The sequence below is a fragment of the Manacus candei genome, unplaced genomic scaffold (genome assembly GCF_025592945.1).
Source record: "Manacus candei isolate 608988 ecotype Guabito, Panama unplaced genomic scaffold, ASM2559294v1 h1tg000014l, whole genome shotgun sequence".
NCBI lineage: Eukaryota > Metazoa > Chordata > Aves > Passeriformes > Pipridae > Manacus > Manacus candei.
In genome coordinates this window covers 4,651,667-4,670,423 of record NW_026138062.1, presented here as the reverse complement: position 1 = coordinate 4,670,423, position 18,757 = coordinate 4,651,667, and the positions used below count along the sequence as shown (strand labels likewise).

Sequence of the window (18,757 nt, the reverse complement as noted above, 5' to 3'; positions counted from 1 at the left end):
ATGACGTATCACAAAGAGACTGGAATACAAGGGGTACTTGCACCCCCATTTTTCCATGGTCTTGCTGGGAGTTGCATGTTCCACAGGAAAAACTCCATGTGTCTGCATAAATCACAAATCCTAAGCACAGTTATAAGAAAAAAATAGTTTATGGTCACATTGTTGATTAGGCATTTATTGCAACAAGCAACTGCCATAACATTCCTGATACAAGCTAAAGGCAAGGGATATACCCAAGTGCCCACAACAGTGCACACTGCACTGGTACTGTATGTTCATCTCCCAGGTTTGTGTTTATTTGCACATCCCATGGCTCCAGAAAGAGCTACCCATAACAGCATCCTCTATTCATGCTCCCTGCACACTGTGTGGGGAGAGGCTGCTTAGCAAGACTGTTCACTGCTGCTCCCTCATGTTAGTTAAAAAAACAAAACAAAACAAAACAAAAACACTAAAACTTTTTTTTTTACCTCTCTTCCACAATAATAGAGGAGTTCAACAAATTCCTCCTTTTTCAGGTAGGGAAAAACCAGCCTCTTCCCAAGCCAGCCATATGAATATCCAGTGACATAGACCCCTCTATTTCCTTTTATTTTCAAAGAGTATTTTTCCTCAAATTGTTCCACTTTTGGGAAGTATTTTGTGAGCAAACACCATTCTCCAGGAGCTGATACATTTTCAAAAGTCAAAGACCTATTTTCAGAAGCAAAAAGGCTGAGGACCAGGCCAGCAGTTTCATGACTGAAAACAAAAACTCTTAACAAAAAAATTTCTATTAGGGAGAGGTTAAAAAAACCACCCACACCACTGTACTAAAGAGGTGTGCAAACAACATACTGATACAAAATCTCATCTTCTCGTGATTTTCCATTGCCACTGGCAATGACTGTTTTGCTGAGAAATTATGCATGTAATCCCTTAACAAGCATGTCTCCTACTGATGCAGCTAACACAACCTTGTGATCTTTGCTGCAGATAAGCTCCAAATGTGTCGTGGCACGCTTAGAAGTCAAAAACACTATTGACTCAAGAGTTTTCATACATTACCAAAACAGAGCTACTACGGACCAATGGGTTATTCTGATATTTATTATTTTTAGAGACATTTGTTTTGCCAGGTAAAATGGAAATAAAAACTTAAACAAATGAAAAAAAAGAGTAGGACAGTTCAGTCCCAGATATAGAATATTTAACAGTCACCTTTTCCCCAGAAAGAATTCAGGGAACAGTTTTGCATTAAAAGTTCCTCCTGAAAAGTAGAAAAGATTTTTGCATTTCATGGCTACTTAAAGAGCATAAGAACACAGTTTTAGTAAAATGAAGCATTCTGAATCAAGAAACAAAAAAAAAAAGCCCACAACATGTTTCTTTCACTCACAACCTTTCTCCTACATCAAATAAAGTACAGGGTGGACAAACTAAAGATTTTTTCTAGTCCATCATATGATGGCAGTGATGATCGGCCTCAACCACAGTGACACCCCTTCATGCCAATCAGCATACAAATGTAAGCAAGTGCCAAGGTCAGACCAGAGAAAGCCTTGGAGAAAGTAAGAGTTATCTCCACTGCACAAACTGCAGCCAATACATACACACAAGGGCCCACAGGCCACAATTTGCAGAATAAGCTCTGGATGCCCCATCCCTGTAAGTGTTCAAGGCCAGGTTGGATGGGGTTTTGAGCAAGCTCATCCAGTCGAAAATGTCCCTGCCTCTGGCAGGGGGCTGGAACTAGATGGTCTTTGAGGTCCCTTCCAACCCAAACCACTCTATGATTCTATGACTGCAGATGGCTGTCTCAGCTGCCCATTTCAATGTCTTCCCAATCCTTTCACTTGCTGCTGGCGAGGGAGGTACTGAATAGCAGGTGTGCTACACCAAAATAATTGGGTAGCAATGTTGGTTTTCCCCCATGCACAAGGGATTTCAGGAGCTGCTTCCCAAAGATCTGATCCAGCTCACAACATTAACCCCAAAAAGAGATGCAAACCCACAGCTGTACCCAAATAACTTCCCAAGTCCATGATGGAACCTGGACACAAAACCCTTCCAAAAGGCCAGTCTTATCCCTTAGAAAGTTTTAGTGATTTAAGTGACATACACGTTTACTCCACTTATTTTCTTAATTCGTGTAGCCTTTGTTCTGTGACACAAACCTTGAGAGAACGGAGTGAAAGATTACAGTGTTCACAGTATTTTACATCACTCCCCCTTTGTCATCTGCAGAAATGCTTCCCAGTAAAAACAGTGAGAAATAAAACCTAAAAGTATTACAGTTCCCCACAGTGACAGTTCACTAGTTGATCCTTTGTTCCTTTCTTCCTATAGAAGCCAGAAGATTAATGGCAAAATAAGCTGTTTCCTCTGACAGGAAAAATACTTTTCTCTGTGAAAGAAATGGTCCTACCAGAGCACTCACCCACTAAGAAAACCTGATACACAGCAAAGTAGCTCAAAGAAAAAGCCTCCTAGATTTTTAAAAAAATATATATTTAAAATGTGCATACATACATTTATATATATAAATAAAAGTAGGAATATTGAGCCAAAAATCTCAATCACTTGGAAGGATTAAATCTTCAAAACCTAAATAAACCAGAACAGCTTCCACTAAAAATTAATTGATCCTTTTGAAAAATCCACTCCTGGTAATATCACTTGATTGGATAGTGACATAAATATCAAAGCTTGCATCTTCAGTATCTAAATATTCAAAACAATTTTCAAAAGATCTATTCAATAAAACAATCACACTCTACTGCTTTCTTCTGTGCATTTCTGATAACACCATCATAAGTTAATTGATTTTTAGTGTTCCAAAGACACTGTACCTATTTTGAATGTTTTAAATAATTTCAAATTAAGGTTTATGTAGGTTTTATATAGTAAGATTTTAGTAATCTGTAATCTCTCCTCCTAAAAACACATCACAACCAGTATTCCAGTATAAGCAGATGTGAAATATACAGACTTGTGTGCATCTAACCCAAAGCAGCTGCCACGGTAACCATAAATACAGCTAAAACAGATCTTTGCAGCACATCAGCTATTTCTGGTGGCTTTTGTAGAACACAAAACATGGACATGGATATTGTAAGGAAGGATGCACGTTGTACAGAAGCCATATCTGAAGAAAAATACAAAAATTAAGAAAATATTTGAATGTCACCAGCAATGTGTTTGACAACGAAATTTAAGTGATTCATCCATGGAAGTGTATCTGGTAAACCAAGTATGCTAACAGAGCAACACATACTAACTCCTGTAACCTCTGTCCTTCCCAGATGGAGGCTTTGACTTCCAAATCAAGTATATCAGAAATCCAAAAAATATAACTGCCACACAATTCAAGTGTAGCGTTATTATCCCAGTTTGTCACAGAAATGTCACCTTCAATAACACGCTCCTAAACTTTAGAACACATACTTGGCACTATGGCACACCTAGAAACAGCCTTTTTTCTAGAATGACTCTTGCCAAACAGAAGTGGCATTTTATCAAAAGCACCGTGCACCACACAAGAGGTGTGATGACGTTGGGAGCACTTGTGTTTTAAGAGTTACCTCCCGATTTCTGAGACAATTTTGAAGTCACTACAACTGCTGAGAACACCACAGCATCCCAGTCTTATGCTTCTTGCAGCTCTACCCAGGGGCCACAGAAGGATCTGGGACTGTGCCAAGTACAGAAGCTCAAGTGATAAAACCAAGAAGAGTGGTCTCTTTTGTATCTGCCACACCACCTCAAACTAAAAAAAGTAATTTTTTTAATACCAAAAAGAGGTAATTTTTTCAGGATAGAGGAAGAGCTAAGAAATATTTTTTTAAAAAAACCCACCATCCACATTTTCAGTATGTTTTTCTTAATTAAGAGAAACCAGTTACACCATGACTTTTATTACTGAATCAACTTAGAAAAAGATTCACTGACATATTTCTAGAATTGAAGTTTTTTTCCAAATTTTACATTAAAATTCAAATATTGTTTTATCTTTAAAATGTTACAGAAAAAAAAAAGTGTGAAACACTGCATTGAATAAGGTCTGCCAACCCACAATTCACAGAAAAAGAAGTATCTAAAAACATTTTCTCTATAAATAGCCTTCATATCACAGGACATAATATCACTGGAATGTTAACTGTGTTCCAGTATTTCAAGTTTGTTACACTTACATTTAAGAAAAGGAAATTAACATGTAAAAGACAGTAATACAGTAAAAAGAGGACAAAGTTTAAGAAAATGCTTCTGGAAATCTCAGCAAGAACACCTGCTGCTTCTTGACACCTTTCCCCCTTGCTCTCCTTAAAAAGAGGCATTTAAAGTTATACAGGAGGTAACAGTTTAATCAGCCATCTACAGAAGTTAATATTGCACCAAGAGAAATGGACAGAACAATACAGGTGCCATGTCTAGCTTTTATCAACTCATTTCGACTCGCAAAAAAAATAACATTTCTCCTCTTGATTAAAAATAATATATTACACTGTAAAAACAAACTAATACAGACAAACAATTTCACAACTAAAACGAATCTAACTGAAAGTCCCAAAGCTATAATTGCAATTAATTATTCTTAGTTAATAAGGCAGATTTTACTTCAGTTACATTACTTTATAGCATTATAAATATGCTTCACTCTGTGCAGGTCTTTAAAATCAATACCTAGTGAGAATAGAGTATTGCACCAAAAGCTGAAACTGTTCCAAAGTTGTGCCACACTGTAGCTCTGTACTCATCATATGTATCTTGAAAACATTCAGACTCCAGTGCAGCCACTTGATTGCAGGCTTTGAAGAAGAGATCATATGAGGTAGAAAAAACTCCTTCAGGTTCTGCACCACCCTATGGACCACCGAGTTGTGCAAATGGCTCTGTCACAGGAAAAGGCTCCAAAGCTTTCTCCGAGTTTTTCCAGTTGTGAAAGTTTTCTTTGTACCATTCAACTAGTATGGAGAGAACGTTGATGAGTCAAGCTGACCAGAGATAACAGGGAAGTTCAAATATTCCACAGACATCATAAGACTAACAACATGCTAAAAGTTCATTATGCAAAATTTTAACCTATAATACCATAAAAATCTAGTTTAAATTTTAGAAGTTCTTCATGCAAGACTTATTCTAGCACTAAAAAGGGATTAAACTTTTTTAAAATCATGTAAATTCACTACTAAAAAGCAGACAATTCTACGTAAAATTTAAGTGTTAAATTCTATCTCTTTATCTTCTAATTAACTAACCTATATACCCATTTCCCCCCCCTTCCCCCCTCCCTCCTCCTATCAATTCTACATCAGTGTAAAAGCCATCAGTCCTACTTGTTTTCTTTATTCCTTCTTTCCAAGGCACTTTAGGTCTCCATCCTAAGTTGTGCATCTTTTCTGAATTCATTGGATATCTCAGGTCATTTGTAGGCCTGATGAAGTATAAAATGCATACAGAAAACAATTTGATCAGACTTCATTAATTAGAGATGCAGTACTTCACATTGTCTTCAAAGGAATATTAGGTATGCTTCAATTTTAAAAATTCCCATCAACATGAACAGATTGCATTGCCTTCAAAAAATACATGGCAGCTGAGTGAAGCTACAACAATACAATTCAGTTTGTACAGTCAGTTACTTGGAATTGACTAGAATAAATATGAATTAATATTTTATTGGCACAAAATTAATGCAAAACTCGAATCTCTGCCAATGCAATTGTGCAAGTCACTGCATTTGCAACACAAAGCCAGTGTTTTCTAATATTAGCATTTACATTTTTCATCCTGAAAACTCGCAAATTTACACATACTTCAGATTTAAAACACACAGGCTTCCAAAGCATTGTCATTACAGTGCCTCAGGGTAGCTACATAAACGTGGCACTACTGAATATGTAGAATCCCAAACTGCAAGATTCAACACAGAAAGAGGTATCTTACACAAATTTTCACTTCCACAATCTGGCAGATAGGTAGCCTAGTCTAGCATTCCTGCATTACTGGCACTGGCATATTGAATAGTCAAGGTACATGTGCAAACACAAACCAAGTACTTCTCACTGTTATGATAACACACTAATCTCAAGCAGAAGCAGAACTAATTTTTCCATAGCAAGTAACCCCCATGACCTTTAAGTCGTTCATTACAGAATTAAATAATCATTAGTTAGGTAGCTTTTATAAGACCTCAACCTTCTTTGAAGCATGTATTCCTATGTGGTTAGTTTTCCCAAGCCCATTTATGTTTAAACATGAGGAAACAGTGCCTAATACACATGAAGAAACATCCCAGGCTGAATTACACTGAGACCTACTGAACAGTCATATCATGTGAGCCAAAGGCAATTTGTTCAAAGGTCTGTGATACTCAGACAGGATTCTGAAGAACGCTTCCTTTTCAAAACAAAAAAAGTACATTTAAAGACACTTCAGTTGCTATGATAACAATCCACATGTGAACAGAAAGTGAGAATTCTAAAGGCCATAATACTTAACTGCTATCAGTAGACACGTCATTTCTAATCACTCTGGAGAGAGTGATATCTAAAGTAAGCAGAGACTCATTGTTGCTGAAAAGAAATGGAGATAAAAGAACAGAGCGAAACCAAGCCTGAAATTAAGGACAGAAACACACAGCAAAAGCACATCTATAAAAGTTATCCATTTTCACCACCACCCTAACTTTGGCACTTTAGAGATTTACATCCACTTTTGAGATAGCAGCTTCAGCTTAAGATAGAAATCTAAAAGTAACTACACTCCATAGGCACATATTTCTGCCTTCAGAGTGGGTCTTACTATAAAATACATATAAGTCTGAATTAGTCACATTAACGTCAAAATACCAAAGCTAAGCAAGAGACAATCCATCTCACTCAGTGATGTTGAATACAAAGTACTGAATAACCTATATAAACTATCTTGATGAAAAAATTTAGCTGCTGTGCAAACCTGTCCTCTCTTCCCAGAGTGGGCTTCAGTAGTGAGAAGTATGAAGAAAGTTTGAAGACAGACAGATTAGCATTACACATTCCCCTTCAAGACATACACTCTGACCTAAAGATCCAAATAATAAATCGAAATCCTGTTTTTCTATACAATGCCCTGTATAGATCATAGATGCCAAATACACTAGTAAAAAAAAAAAAAAAATTAAGACAGCAAAACAGCTTAGTCCCTCAGAAGTGTTCCCTCCTTCAGAACAGAAACACTTCCACAAAAAACTATTTGGCAAGAGTATCAGAAACCTTCAGGACAAAGCTATCTTGCATGTCCAATATATCCTGCAAATGTTCCACACTCCTTACCTGTCTTTGACATAATCCATCCAGTGCTCCATTTCAGATTCTGAACTGGTCTTCTTTATCTGTCAAGAAGAGAAACAATTATCAACCCCATACATCTTGCACTACTGTCTAAACATACACTTAAAAAAACCACACTTAACAAGATATGTTTGTTAAGAAAAAAAAACAAAACAAACCACAAACAGAAATGGTCTTTTGTAAACTGAGTTTTCAAACAACTGAAATTACCAAAATTGTCTAGAACAATTTCGATATTTCTCCTTCATCTGAGCACTGCCAAAACATCCATAATCAAATTGTTAGATTTTAATGTGCTACATTTTCAGACCAAAACTAAAGTAGCTAGCATGAAAAAAATCCTACTAAATGGTATTTAATCACTATGCCAGTTATGTCCCAGTCAGGATAACTGATGCAGCAGTCCAACACAGCATAGCCTGTACTGCAAACTCACACAGTACAGCTGCCACAGAAGCGGTAGCACATCATTCTGCTACAATTACCTTCCAAGACCCATCACAAATCTGAGCTCTTTCAGAGCTACAAGAGGTTTGTAGAAGAATTGTAAATACATGCAAAGAAAAATGGTAAAAAAAAGCATCAGAACTGTTTACTCACTAAATGGATTAGCTCCTTAGCAAGCTGGGCAATGGACATCTCAAAGTTAGTTCCAATGTTATAAATTTCACCTGGCTTCCCCTCCTTCAGGACAGTAAGGAATGCTTCCACCACATCAGTTGCATAAAGGAAATTCCTTCTTTGAAGTCCAGAACCATGAATACAGCTAGGACAAGAAAAAGACAAAAAATTTTTGTTAAACCTTAAATAGGCAGGTTCAATTTATTGGACTGTGTTTTAAGCAGTTTTACCGATAGATGTTACCTGAAGGTACTTTCAGTAGCTGACATGTAAACTATCCTTTACTTTAAGGAAATCCTATTATTAAAATAACTAATTCATAACTTAGTTATGAAATTATCATTTTACAAACTGTAGCACATATTTATAGTCACAATTACAGTTTTATAGCACAAATACCACAAACAAAAAACGCAAGTTACCTACCATTTTCTGTTCTGTTGCAACAAAGATATAAACTTTGGAATAACCTAAGGAAACGAACGAAAAAAAATTACTTAGCTATTTTAGAAGCTGTTAATCTGAATAAGGACTTCACCAGTCAAGTATCATTAAGCATTTTATTAAAATCCTTTAAATACTTAAGTTTTATTAAGTCTAATGAAAGAATGTATCAAGCCTAGAAACTGCAAGGCTTTTGGTCCTTAAGAGTAGATGCCTCTATTTTAGTGTAAACCTTATCTTTCTGGCAGTTACAAAATGTAACATTTTTACAAAAATAAAAAAAATTTCCATTACTTTTTGCACACAACAGTAACTAGAAATAATTACTGCCAACAATTCAGAACAAGGTTTAAATATCCAGCAAATTATAGTAAATCTATAATCAAAAAGTAAGAGTTGTTGAAATAGTTAAAATTGGAAGAGAACCAACAGAGAATTTCAAGGACAATAAACACAGATCAAGCAACAGCCACTAGCTTGCTGCACAAAGATTTACAGCATTATGTTCAGCTACAAGTTTACATCCATTCATATTGTCCCAGAAACTTCAGAACAGTTGGCCCCATTACTAAAGTTCTTAAACTGAAGCCATAAGCAAACTACTCAAATTATTTTAATTTTGTTAACTTACTACTTTAAACAAAGGAACAGACATACTAAGTAAAAGTAAAAATTCATCTAGCCTAGTGCTGTGTTCTTAGCAGTAACTGAAATTGGGTATGTGAGGAAGAATATATAGAAGTCAAAAACAAGCAAATAGTGATACATCCCCTGAATATACTTCCAACAATCATGCAACTTGTAGCCAGGCATTTCCCAAGTCACAGATCATTGAAAAATGTATTCTAAAAAACATTGCTTATCCACCTGCAATAATGTAGGGGAAAATAAATTTATCTGGGGGGGAGGGAGGGAACCATTCAAGAGCCATTCAAATTAAAAAAAAAATACCTCAGTAGAACTGCAAAATATAGTTATATTTCACACAAGTTCCAAACTCCAAGGAGTACATATGATTATCACTTTCATTCCATCAGTATATTTCCATGAACTAGATTTCCATAGCAGATTTTGGTATAGACTTAAAAAGGCAGTTCCTCTCACAAGTAACCATTTTAAATAGTTACCCTGCAAGGTCTGTATAAACACATGCAAAGACCAGTCACTTTGCGCTACTTCTCCCCTCATATCTGTATGCTATAAGCTTCATCTTATCTATTTTCTGCACAGGTTAGAACATCACTTTCTATACCAGACATATTGTGCTCTCACAGTTTATTTTTTGAAATGTTTACCTTAGTTATTACAAACTCCCAATTACAGAACATGACATGAGTTTATGTAATTTGTAGGGGAACCCTGTCAAGATATCCTTTGAAAAACAGAAAAATAACGAAACAAAGTCACTGTCATAAAATTCACATAAATAATGAAAAGTCTCTAATTGAAGTTTTATTGATGATCAAAAAAGATGTGCTCGTGGTAAGACATGTTAGTCTGAGTTCAAAATATACAATCACACATTAGTTGCAATAGTGCTTTTTTCAAAAGTGACCCCATGTATATGAGAAAAAAGTAACATCTCTGCAACCCTCGATTAGGGTACACTGAAGCTCAGAGTAAAGCATAGTTTAACTTACTTTTTCTGGATACTGATGTGGTCCATAAACATTACTGCTCCGTGTGATAACAGCTGGAAACTTGAGAGCATTAAACATATATGTGATCACATAAGAAAATATATACCAGTAAAAATCTGTAAGCTTCTTGCTCTTCAATAAACCACAAACTGACACAAGCACAGTGCTTATTCAAAAATCTTGTAAGCCTTTACAAACATTAATGAATTAAACTACCTGTGTTTCTCCCAAACAGGCAAGGGCCTCCAGCCTTCTCAGCCTGTTAGAAGTACTACAGGTGACAAATGTTTGAAATCTCTGTCTTGCTACGGAACCACCAGAGGACATTATACACATGTACTTATTCCAAGATGTCATTAACATCCTATTCATGTCCACTTTACATCAAAAATATCATGTCAAGAACAAAAGCCTAAAGCATTGAAAATTTTAAATGTTTTTGCTTAAGCAAATCTGACTAATAGGACTTTTTCTTCTTTCTTTTTTTGTTTTGACTATAAGCCTGGTCTTAATACAATTTGAATTTTGCATGTTCTGCTTCTGTAAAATACTTTCTTATTTCCTTCAAACTTAGCAGTGGTTTTTAAATTCCTAATGTTCTCTTTCACCATTTTATCAAAGTGCATTTTTAGACATTACAGTGCAGATTCAAAAATTTAACACATCTGACCTGTCCACACTGTCTAGCAGTGTATCTCCACTACTTATTGGTGGACATTCTCCAATGCATCCAAACTAGAGGACTAACAATAAGGAAAGAGGAGGCACTGCATGGACTAGTAGTGAGGGTTTTTTATACTCTTCTATACATAATACAGACACTTAACTATAGGCTTCAGAGTTTTTAAAGCTTCCATCAACTTACTTGGTACCTTTCCCAGTAAGACTGAACAAAACACTCTGCAGCTGCTTTAGAGGAGGCATAGGGATTTGTTGGACGTTTTGGTGAAGATTCATCGAATTCCTAAAACAAACAAAAAAAAATTGCATTACTCCATTTCTTTTGGCCAGATAAGCCTTAAAATTATAAAAGAAAAATCCCTAAATATCCAAGCACATCTGTCTGACAAAGTCCACAACAAAAGACAGTCTATTTATCAAACGCAGGAGGCAGCCAGGTCACCAGTAGCAGTATTTTTGTACTTCTAGCAGAGTACCTCAAGGTAGCAGGTCCTTAGATTTTTATCTTGTAAGATAGTAAATCCCTTGCTACAGGGAGGCTCAATCCTTTTCAAGTTCATATTGCCTCAGAGCGTCATCGCACCACCACTAGCAAATTGACCGAAATTAAAGGGGTCTTTTCTTAAGCTTCTCTATAAATTTTATTTCTGTAAGAAATGTAGAATTGCAACACAAAAGCCTCCAAAGCAAAGCTTCGATAATTCTGACCACTTCCAAAAACAGGTAGTTTCCAGGTTATCTTGCCACTTCAGTCTACTTCTCACCTGGAAGAAAAAAACCAAACCAACCCAAACCAAAAGAAGGAGGGATACTACACAAAGTGTGATTTTTAACAATGACCTTAACACGATTAAAAGACTTACTGTTCTTGTCTGACCTTTGCCTCTGAAATTAATTGGACTTCCTCCCTTCAAAAAAATTCTACAAGAATTTCTAGTGTGATTCACAAAGATTAAAGTGCTCTTTTCAAATGCCTAGAGGCAGAAAAGGTTCATTTGAAGGTATCAGCCAAACCACTGGTCTACACACAAGAAAACATTATCCTCAGATATCATTAAAGTCTACTGACGGAAGTTGTGTTGAAGGAACTGATAAAAGACACTGCGACAATAAGAAAGTGCACAGGATTTTCTGAAGTACATTAATATTTTCATGGACTATAGCACAAGGCTCCTTGACTGTTATTTATGCCCTCAAAAAGATGAACATGCATATTTTGCCTTTTTACTGAGCTAAATCACATTTCCTGAATTAAGGTCAGGCATAAATTGTCAGAAATCAAAGATTTTCATAGAACAACAATAAACACCTGAATATTTATTTCAGTAATACGGGAATTGTTTCCTGTTTGAATTGTCACTACCTACAGTTCTGTTAGCATTTTAGCTAGAGAATAAAAGCAGTTCCCCACCTGTCAAACTGTGCCCATTACTGAAATCTCACTAATGCTCCAAGACAAAAACTACATAATACACTCTCTGATACTATTTCTGAGCAGTATTCAGGTCATTAATGACCCCAACCTCACTGCTTTAGGTAATATATATTCAATATAAAACACAATATTAAAAAAAAAAAAAAATCAGGACAATTTTGACACTCAGCTTTCTAGAAACAACCAGTGTTTATTTACATGTCCCAGTACTGTCAGAAACAGCTTGAAAGTCACACATTTACAAAAGCCAAGGAAAGTTAGGCGCAGTTTGTTTTCATATTAAAAGCAAGTAAAGCTAGGAAAACCCTCATGTACTTTCAAACTTACCCCATCAGTGCTACCTCCATATACTTCATCTGTACTAACATAGACAAACTTCTCCACATTGGCTTCATGTGCAGCAGCAACCAGCACATTAGTGCCATAAACGTTCACGTAGGTGAATTCCAGGGCGTGCCAAAATGAAAGATCTACATAAAAAAATTCAAACAATTCTGATTAAATTTAGGCAACACAGGGCTATTGGTTCCTACTGAATAATACTAGAGGTTGAAATATAGACTTGTCAGATAGCAAGGTCATTATTAAATAAAGGGACTTTCTACACTTACTTGAAGACAAAAATCCTTGCTTTCAACAAGAGGTTGGAATCCGGAGCAAAAGCTTGTTGGCTATGGACTTTTTAACCTAAAATAGCATTATCTAACTTTATTTAAGCATAACTACTTCCCTTTTCACTAGGAAAGGTTAAGCCCAGTAAGAAAAGTGTCAAAGACAGTTGTAAGATGCAGTAACACATATCTATTACTGTAATTAACCAGCACCTGCTCTAATTCTAATTGTCCAACTGACCTAATGACTTTGTGCATATCTGACAATTTCAAGAAGTATTTTCCTGGGGAATTCTTTGAGGATTTCTTCTCACAATGAAAGGAGTATGGCAGGGATTGTTCTTAATAACAGTGATAATGAAGAGCAGCAATCTGAAATAGGCACTTTTAAGTACAATTCATTCTCTCTAGAACTGAGGCAGCATTCTGACGGGACTTAATCCTTCAGCTTCTACACCGTGTTTTCTCATGTGAGGTTGGAGCCAATCAAGTAAAAACTTAAGACTCTGCACAAACTCTCTCTCCATTGTCTTTATGACTCCATCAGTACACTGTCAGTTACATGTGAGTCTAGATGGAATTTAATGCAAGTAAAAAGGGGGAGGAGGGCATTACCATTTATGTGCAATCAAAACAGACAATAGTCAGATGAAGCACTTTTGAAATCAAGGCTATGACCTCCTTTAAGTTAAAAAGGCTACCAGACAGTGAAGCACATCGTTTGCAGATACAAACTGGATTCTTAGTTTATATGAAGTGAAAAGACAAAAAATATCAGTATACATTTCAAGCAGGTATAGCCATAGAAAACAATATGAAAACATGCAGTGATGCTCACCTACATGTGTTTGGGCTGCAAAATGAAGGACTATATCTATTTTCTCAGTTTCAAAGAGGTGTTTTATAAAATCAGGTACACAAATATCCCCCTAAAAAAAATTAGAAAATCATTTTTGATAGAAAATAGTCTCATGCCAATTGTCATATAACAAATCATTACAAAGTGAGTACAGGATATACACACCACTACCAACTGAGTTTTGGGCAATTTATCAATTCCGTGTCTAAAATAAGACCAGATAATAAATTTCACCCATTTTGCGAAACATCCTCAACAAAACTTATTTCAGGAAACTTATTACTATTAACATGAAAAACAGCAACGTTCCCCAAAATACACACAACAGCAACATACTGTGGAACTTCAACGCTGAGTTTGAAATGCCAAGTTCCGAGAGCAACAGTTACCGGAGTCTGGCTAAGCAGACAGTGACATCCAGTGGTGAAGCTGATTTCCACTTCTGTCAAAATAGATGGCTGCACGTCTTGTGAGGATTTTGCTTTTTGTTGTTTGTTACAGTAATTTATTTTTTTAATTGACATATTTACCAAAAAAGAGACAGGCATCGACAAAAAAAACCATTCTTTAATTTCACATCAGAACTACCACTTTCTAAAGGTAAATGCAAGCTGAGAAAAACCTTTTGATATTTACCTGTTGGCTCAACTTAAACAAGACAGTACCTGAGAAGAGGTGTCTCGTGGAAGACTTTTGTATTTTCAAAAACAAGGTAGGTAACTAAAAATAGTTCAAATGTATCTCTTTCAAGAAGTTCTCAAGTAACAATTCTGAATAACAGCCTCAAAAAAGTATTCTGTCAGAAATGGGAGGAGGGTGAACTGATTTCCCTACTTCTCATTCCTGAATAAAAATGAAACACTCCAGTAAATACACTTCAGGCTCATACCTTATTTTGAACTAAATGGTTACAATTACTGATTTTTTTTTTAAACTGAAATTCAAGCTTAGTACATCTGTGATGAGCAACAACAGAAACTGTGATAAAAATTCATCTTTTACAAAGCCCCTGATGCAAATTTGCTAAACTTTTACTTCTCTACTTTCCAAAATAGGCTTCCTTTTCAAGTACCACTACAGTGTCTATCCTTCTTGCTGTCTCCTAAGGTCAGCAACAGTGTTACATTTCTAATCAAAGGGGTTACACATCAGAGATTATTTTTTCCAGGGCACTTTTTCCTGTCTGTGTAAACATATGCGTGGTTGCATATCAGCTGCATGTTAAGTTGTGACAAACTGTCCCTAAAAAACAAACAAACAAAAACAAAAACAAACAACAACGACAACAACAAAACATACAAGCACCAAAACACACAAAAAAACCCCACAACACTGAAAAGCTGGAATTATTTACACTGGTCTAAGTTTTGTGACAAGACATTCCTACTCTAGTTCAAAAGCAGTATAACCAGATCATTTCTTGTTACTGTTCCCCTGCTTCACACAGGGACCTGATTGTTCAGTGGCTGTCTTCTAGAATTCCATGCTCTCCTCAGCATTTAAATGTTAATATCTATTCAGCTAACAAGGCTTTTATATGGCACTCATATATTTCATATCATAGAGTGGAAACAGTCAAAGACCTTCGGAAAAATAATCAAAAAGCCAGTCTGGCTGAAACTGCATATATGTGCACATCTGCATACAGACAGTTCCTTTCCTGTCACACAATTTTTATACCAATAGCCCAGAGATAATCCCTTATCTGAAACAAAGGGGTTAGGTTCACAAAAACATAAACAGTCTTGGGGGTCACCAAACAGGTGAGGGCAAACTCAATTCCCAACTTCACCTGAATCTAAGAAAAAATATAAGCTCACATCTACTACCTCTGACAATGTTGCTATTTCAGAAAACTAACCTATATGCACTTCTCAGATGTCCTGCAGCCTTGGGCAGCCCCCAAGACAGAGAGACCAGCATCAGCACTGACTTTGGTAGAGAGGAAGAACCTCAGCATACAAGCCCAACAGTCAGAATACTGATCTGAACAATAAATCAGAATCAATCTCCTATTTGAAGACAAACTGTGGAAGCAGTAAACAAATTTAAGTGGCAAAACTTCAAAAAGAAAAGGTATACCTTGAATGTTACCATGAAACCCCATTCCAGAATGACTGTGAACTGCATGAGCATCAACAGCAGCACAAGCAAGAACGTAGCCTGACGTCCAGTACGAACACAACAGTGTGTTGCACACCATGGAATATGACAAGCAGGGGATTTTAAAGGTTCAAAGTCTGAGAGCATCAGAGAAGCACAGAAGAGCTGCATCTAAGTCCATCTTGACCACACACATTAAAAGTGAAACAACCATCCCTAAAACCACTCATCTCAAAATTACACTTTTACCAATTCTACACCTTTATGATACAGTCAAATACATCAACTCTTCAAAGACTAGTCCATGGTCAGAGGCTTTTGAGGGTGAAATACAAAGGCCATTAATATGGCAACAGATGGAGTAAATGCTGTTATGTCCATCTGACTGTCACATACACTGGTATATTACCTATGCTGACTCATTTCTGACAATGAAGGAGTAGAAGTAATTTTAACTTTATCATAAATGAAAGTGGTGGTTTCCACTTTGGGGACCTCTGGAGACCACATTACCTGGGATACAAAGGGATAAAAATCAGTAAAAAGTCAAGTTTCTAGAAGAGAAGGCTTTATCACCTGGATAAACTTGTAGTTTTCCTTCCCAGAGACAGTTTCAAGATTCTTCAAGCTTGCACAGTAGTCGAGCTAAAGAGAAATAACCACCCAACATCAATAAGTGGGCTTCATGGAAGCAAATAAGCTAACCTAATCAGTAGAAAGTCTGAGAATAAAGTAAAAACTTATTTCTAAAGAAAACCTATTTCATAAGCAGATGTGATTAAGCTTTAAAAACACAACTTCAAAAGATACCTTAAATGTAAAAATTCTTAAACGCAAGTTTAAAGCTTGAAAAGCTTCCCTCTTTCTTTTTTTTTAAATCAAATAATTATTTGTGGTGGGAACACAAACAGCAGTTGATTTTTTTTGCTTGCATAGGAACAAATGGAATGTCAAACAAAAATTAATAACTAACAATAGACCATATAAATTTTAACATGTTATAGACTGCATCAAAAATCATTTAAAACAGTTTTCCATATCAAGAAAGAAAACAAGCTATTACCTTATCTAAATTTATAATCAGATAATTTGGATAGTTTTTCACGAGGGAGACCACTACATGTGAAGCACTGCAGAGTAGAAGAAAAACATATTTTACAATTATACACTTAGCTTTAAGGTAACAAAGAGATGACAAATTACAAATAAGTTCAGCAATATCAAAAGTCCTCAGGGGAAGAAGGGGTTATACTCAAGAGAGGTGAAAGAGGAATTCAGAGATATATGTCAACATTATTCTAACATATACTCTATACATTATTCTAATATACTGTATACATAACTGCATACAGTTAAGAAATTAAAAATCGGAATAAAATTTCATGCTATAATGAAAGAAATCAGCATTCCCCACAGTCACATTAAAAAAAAAAACCCAACAAACTGTTAAGTGCTATATTCAATTGCCATTCTAAAATACTTTTACACTCTTTATACATTAGGCATCAGGGAGAACCAAACAGTCAACTCACCTAACCCATAATACTGACTCCCATCACTCAGCTCTCCGACACTGCTGTCAAGAAGTGACAACCAGACAATCGGGTGGCATTTCCTCCTTGGCACAGTCTTGTGTACAAGAAGCTCACCCCAAGGGCTCAGTTTTAGTGGGTGTTATTCATACACAGAAATCTAATCCTCTCATAGCTTCTGACTCAGAGCTCACTGATGGGCTCAAGCTTAAGACAGACCAGACCTTTCTCTGACTCCAGTAGAGCCAACAACACCAGGGGGCTGACAAGGGAAATAGCAGCTGGTTCAAAGCACTTCGACCCCCAACCCACAAAATCACACAAAATCTTTCAGGTTGGAAAAGACCTCTGAGATCATCGAGTCCAACCTATGACCGATCACCACCTTGTCAACTACACTATGGCACTGAGTGCCACATCCAGTCACTTCTTGAACACCTCCAAGGACAGTGGCTCCATCACCTCCCTGAGCAGCCCATTCTAATGCCCAATCACTCTTTCTGTGAAGAAATTGCTGCTGATGTCCAACCTGAACCTCCCCGGCGTAGCTTGAGGCTAAGTCCTCTCATCCTGTCTCTAGTCGCCTAAGAGAAGAGGCCGATCCCCTCCTAGTTACAGCCTCCTTTCAGGTAGTTGTAGAGAGCGATAAGGTCTCCCCTGAGCCTCCTCTTCTCCAGACTAAACACCCCCAGCGCCCTCAGCTGTTCCTCACAGAACTTGTGCTCCAGACCCTTCGCCAGTTTCGTTGCCATTCCCTGTACAACCATAATCCCGGCAGAGACCGAGCACCGCCTCCCACTGTCAGCGAAGGGGGTCCTTCATCTTCACGCTGTCCGCGGGCGAAGGGCGGGCGGGGCAGCACCCCAGCTCGCTCCCCAGCACTTACCACGACCCAACGCACAGCGGGCCACCAGCAGCCCCTGAGCGAACGCGGCCCGAGCCGCCGGCGGCGCGAGACCGGCCCGGGACAGGCACAAGGCGTCTCACCCGCGCCACCCGGCAGGAGCCCGGGCGGGGCACTACTCACATGAAGCCGGCGCCGCCCGTCACCAGGACCCGCTTCTCGAACGCCGGCGGCGCCGCGGCACCCGCCCGCCCCGACATCGTCCGCGCTTTACGGCACCGTTCCCCTCTCCCCCCCACGGCCGCGCGTGCGCGGAACGGGCCCACGGGTTTCATGGGCAGAGTCGCAGCACCTGCGAGAGGCTCATTGAAAAATCGCCCTCCTCGCTCCCTCCGCGGCCCCAAGACCGTAGCTCTTGCCGCCCCTCAGGGCACTGGCGCGGGCACGGCTTGCACAGAGCGCCAAAGCTCAACCTCCAGCGAATCGACGGACGTCACCTCTTTTACGACACCGGGTCTCTCAACTTACGGCCGGGCCCGGCAACGGGACACGTTGCGGCAGGGGCGGGGCCTAGCCTCCCGGTCACGCCCCCAGGGGCGGGCACGCCCCCTCATTGGTTCTCTCTGCGCTCCCGCCCTCTCGCTCGCGCCAGCTCGGGGGGTGTCACGTGATCCGGT

The 18,757-nt window shown here is 37.9% G+C and overlaps 1 protein-coding gene across 1 annotated transcript; it reads right to left on the bottom strand.

Annotated features, from left to right (window-relative positions):
• Positions 1–4,761: 4,761 nt before the first annotated feature.
• On the bottom strand, positions 4,762–18,392 carry TGDS (TDP-glucose 4,6-dehydratase). The gene is made up of 12 exons (XM_051779733.1): positions 18,264–18,392; positions 16,768–16,834; positions 16,281–16,349; positions 13,581–13,671; positions 12,459–12,601; positions 10,881–10,979; positions 10,016–10,075; positions 8,358–8,401; positions 7,911–8,076; positions 7,293–7,351; positions 5,316–5,413; positions 4,762–4,943 (listed from the first exon to the last, which is right to left on the bottom strand). The coding sequence occupies exons 1-12, from the start codon at positions 18,338–18,340 to the stop codon at positions 4,843–4,845; spliced, it is 1,074 nt and encodes a 357-aa protein (XP_051635693.1). The 5' UTR covers positions 18,341–18,392; the 3' UTR covers positions 4,762–4,842.
• Positions 18,393–18,757: the final 365 nt, after the last annotated feature.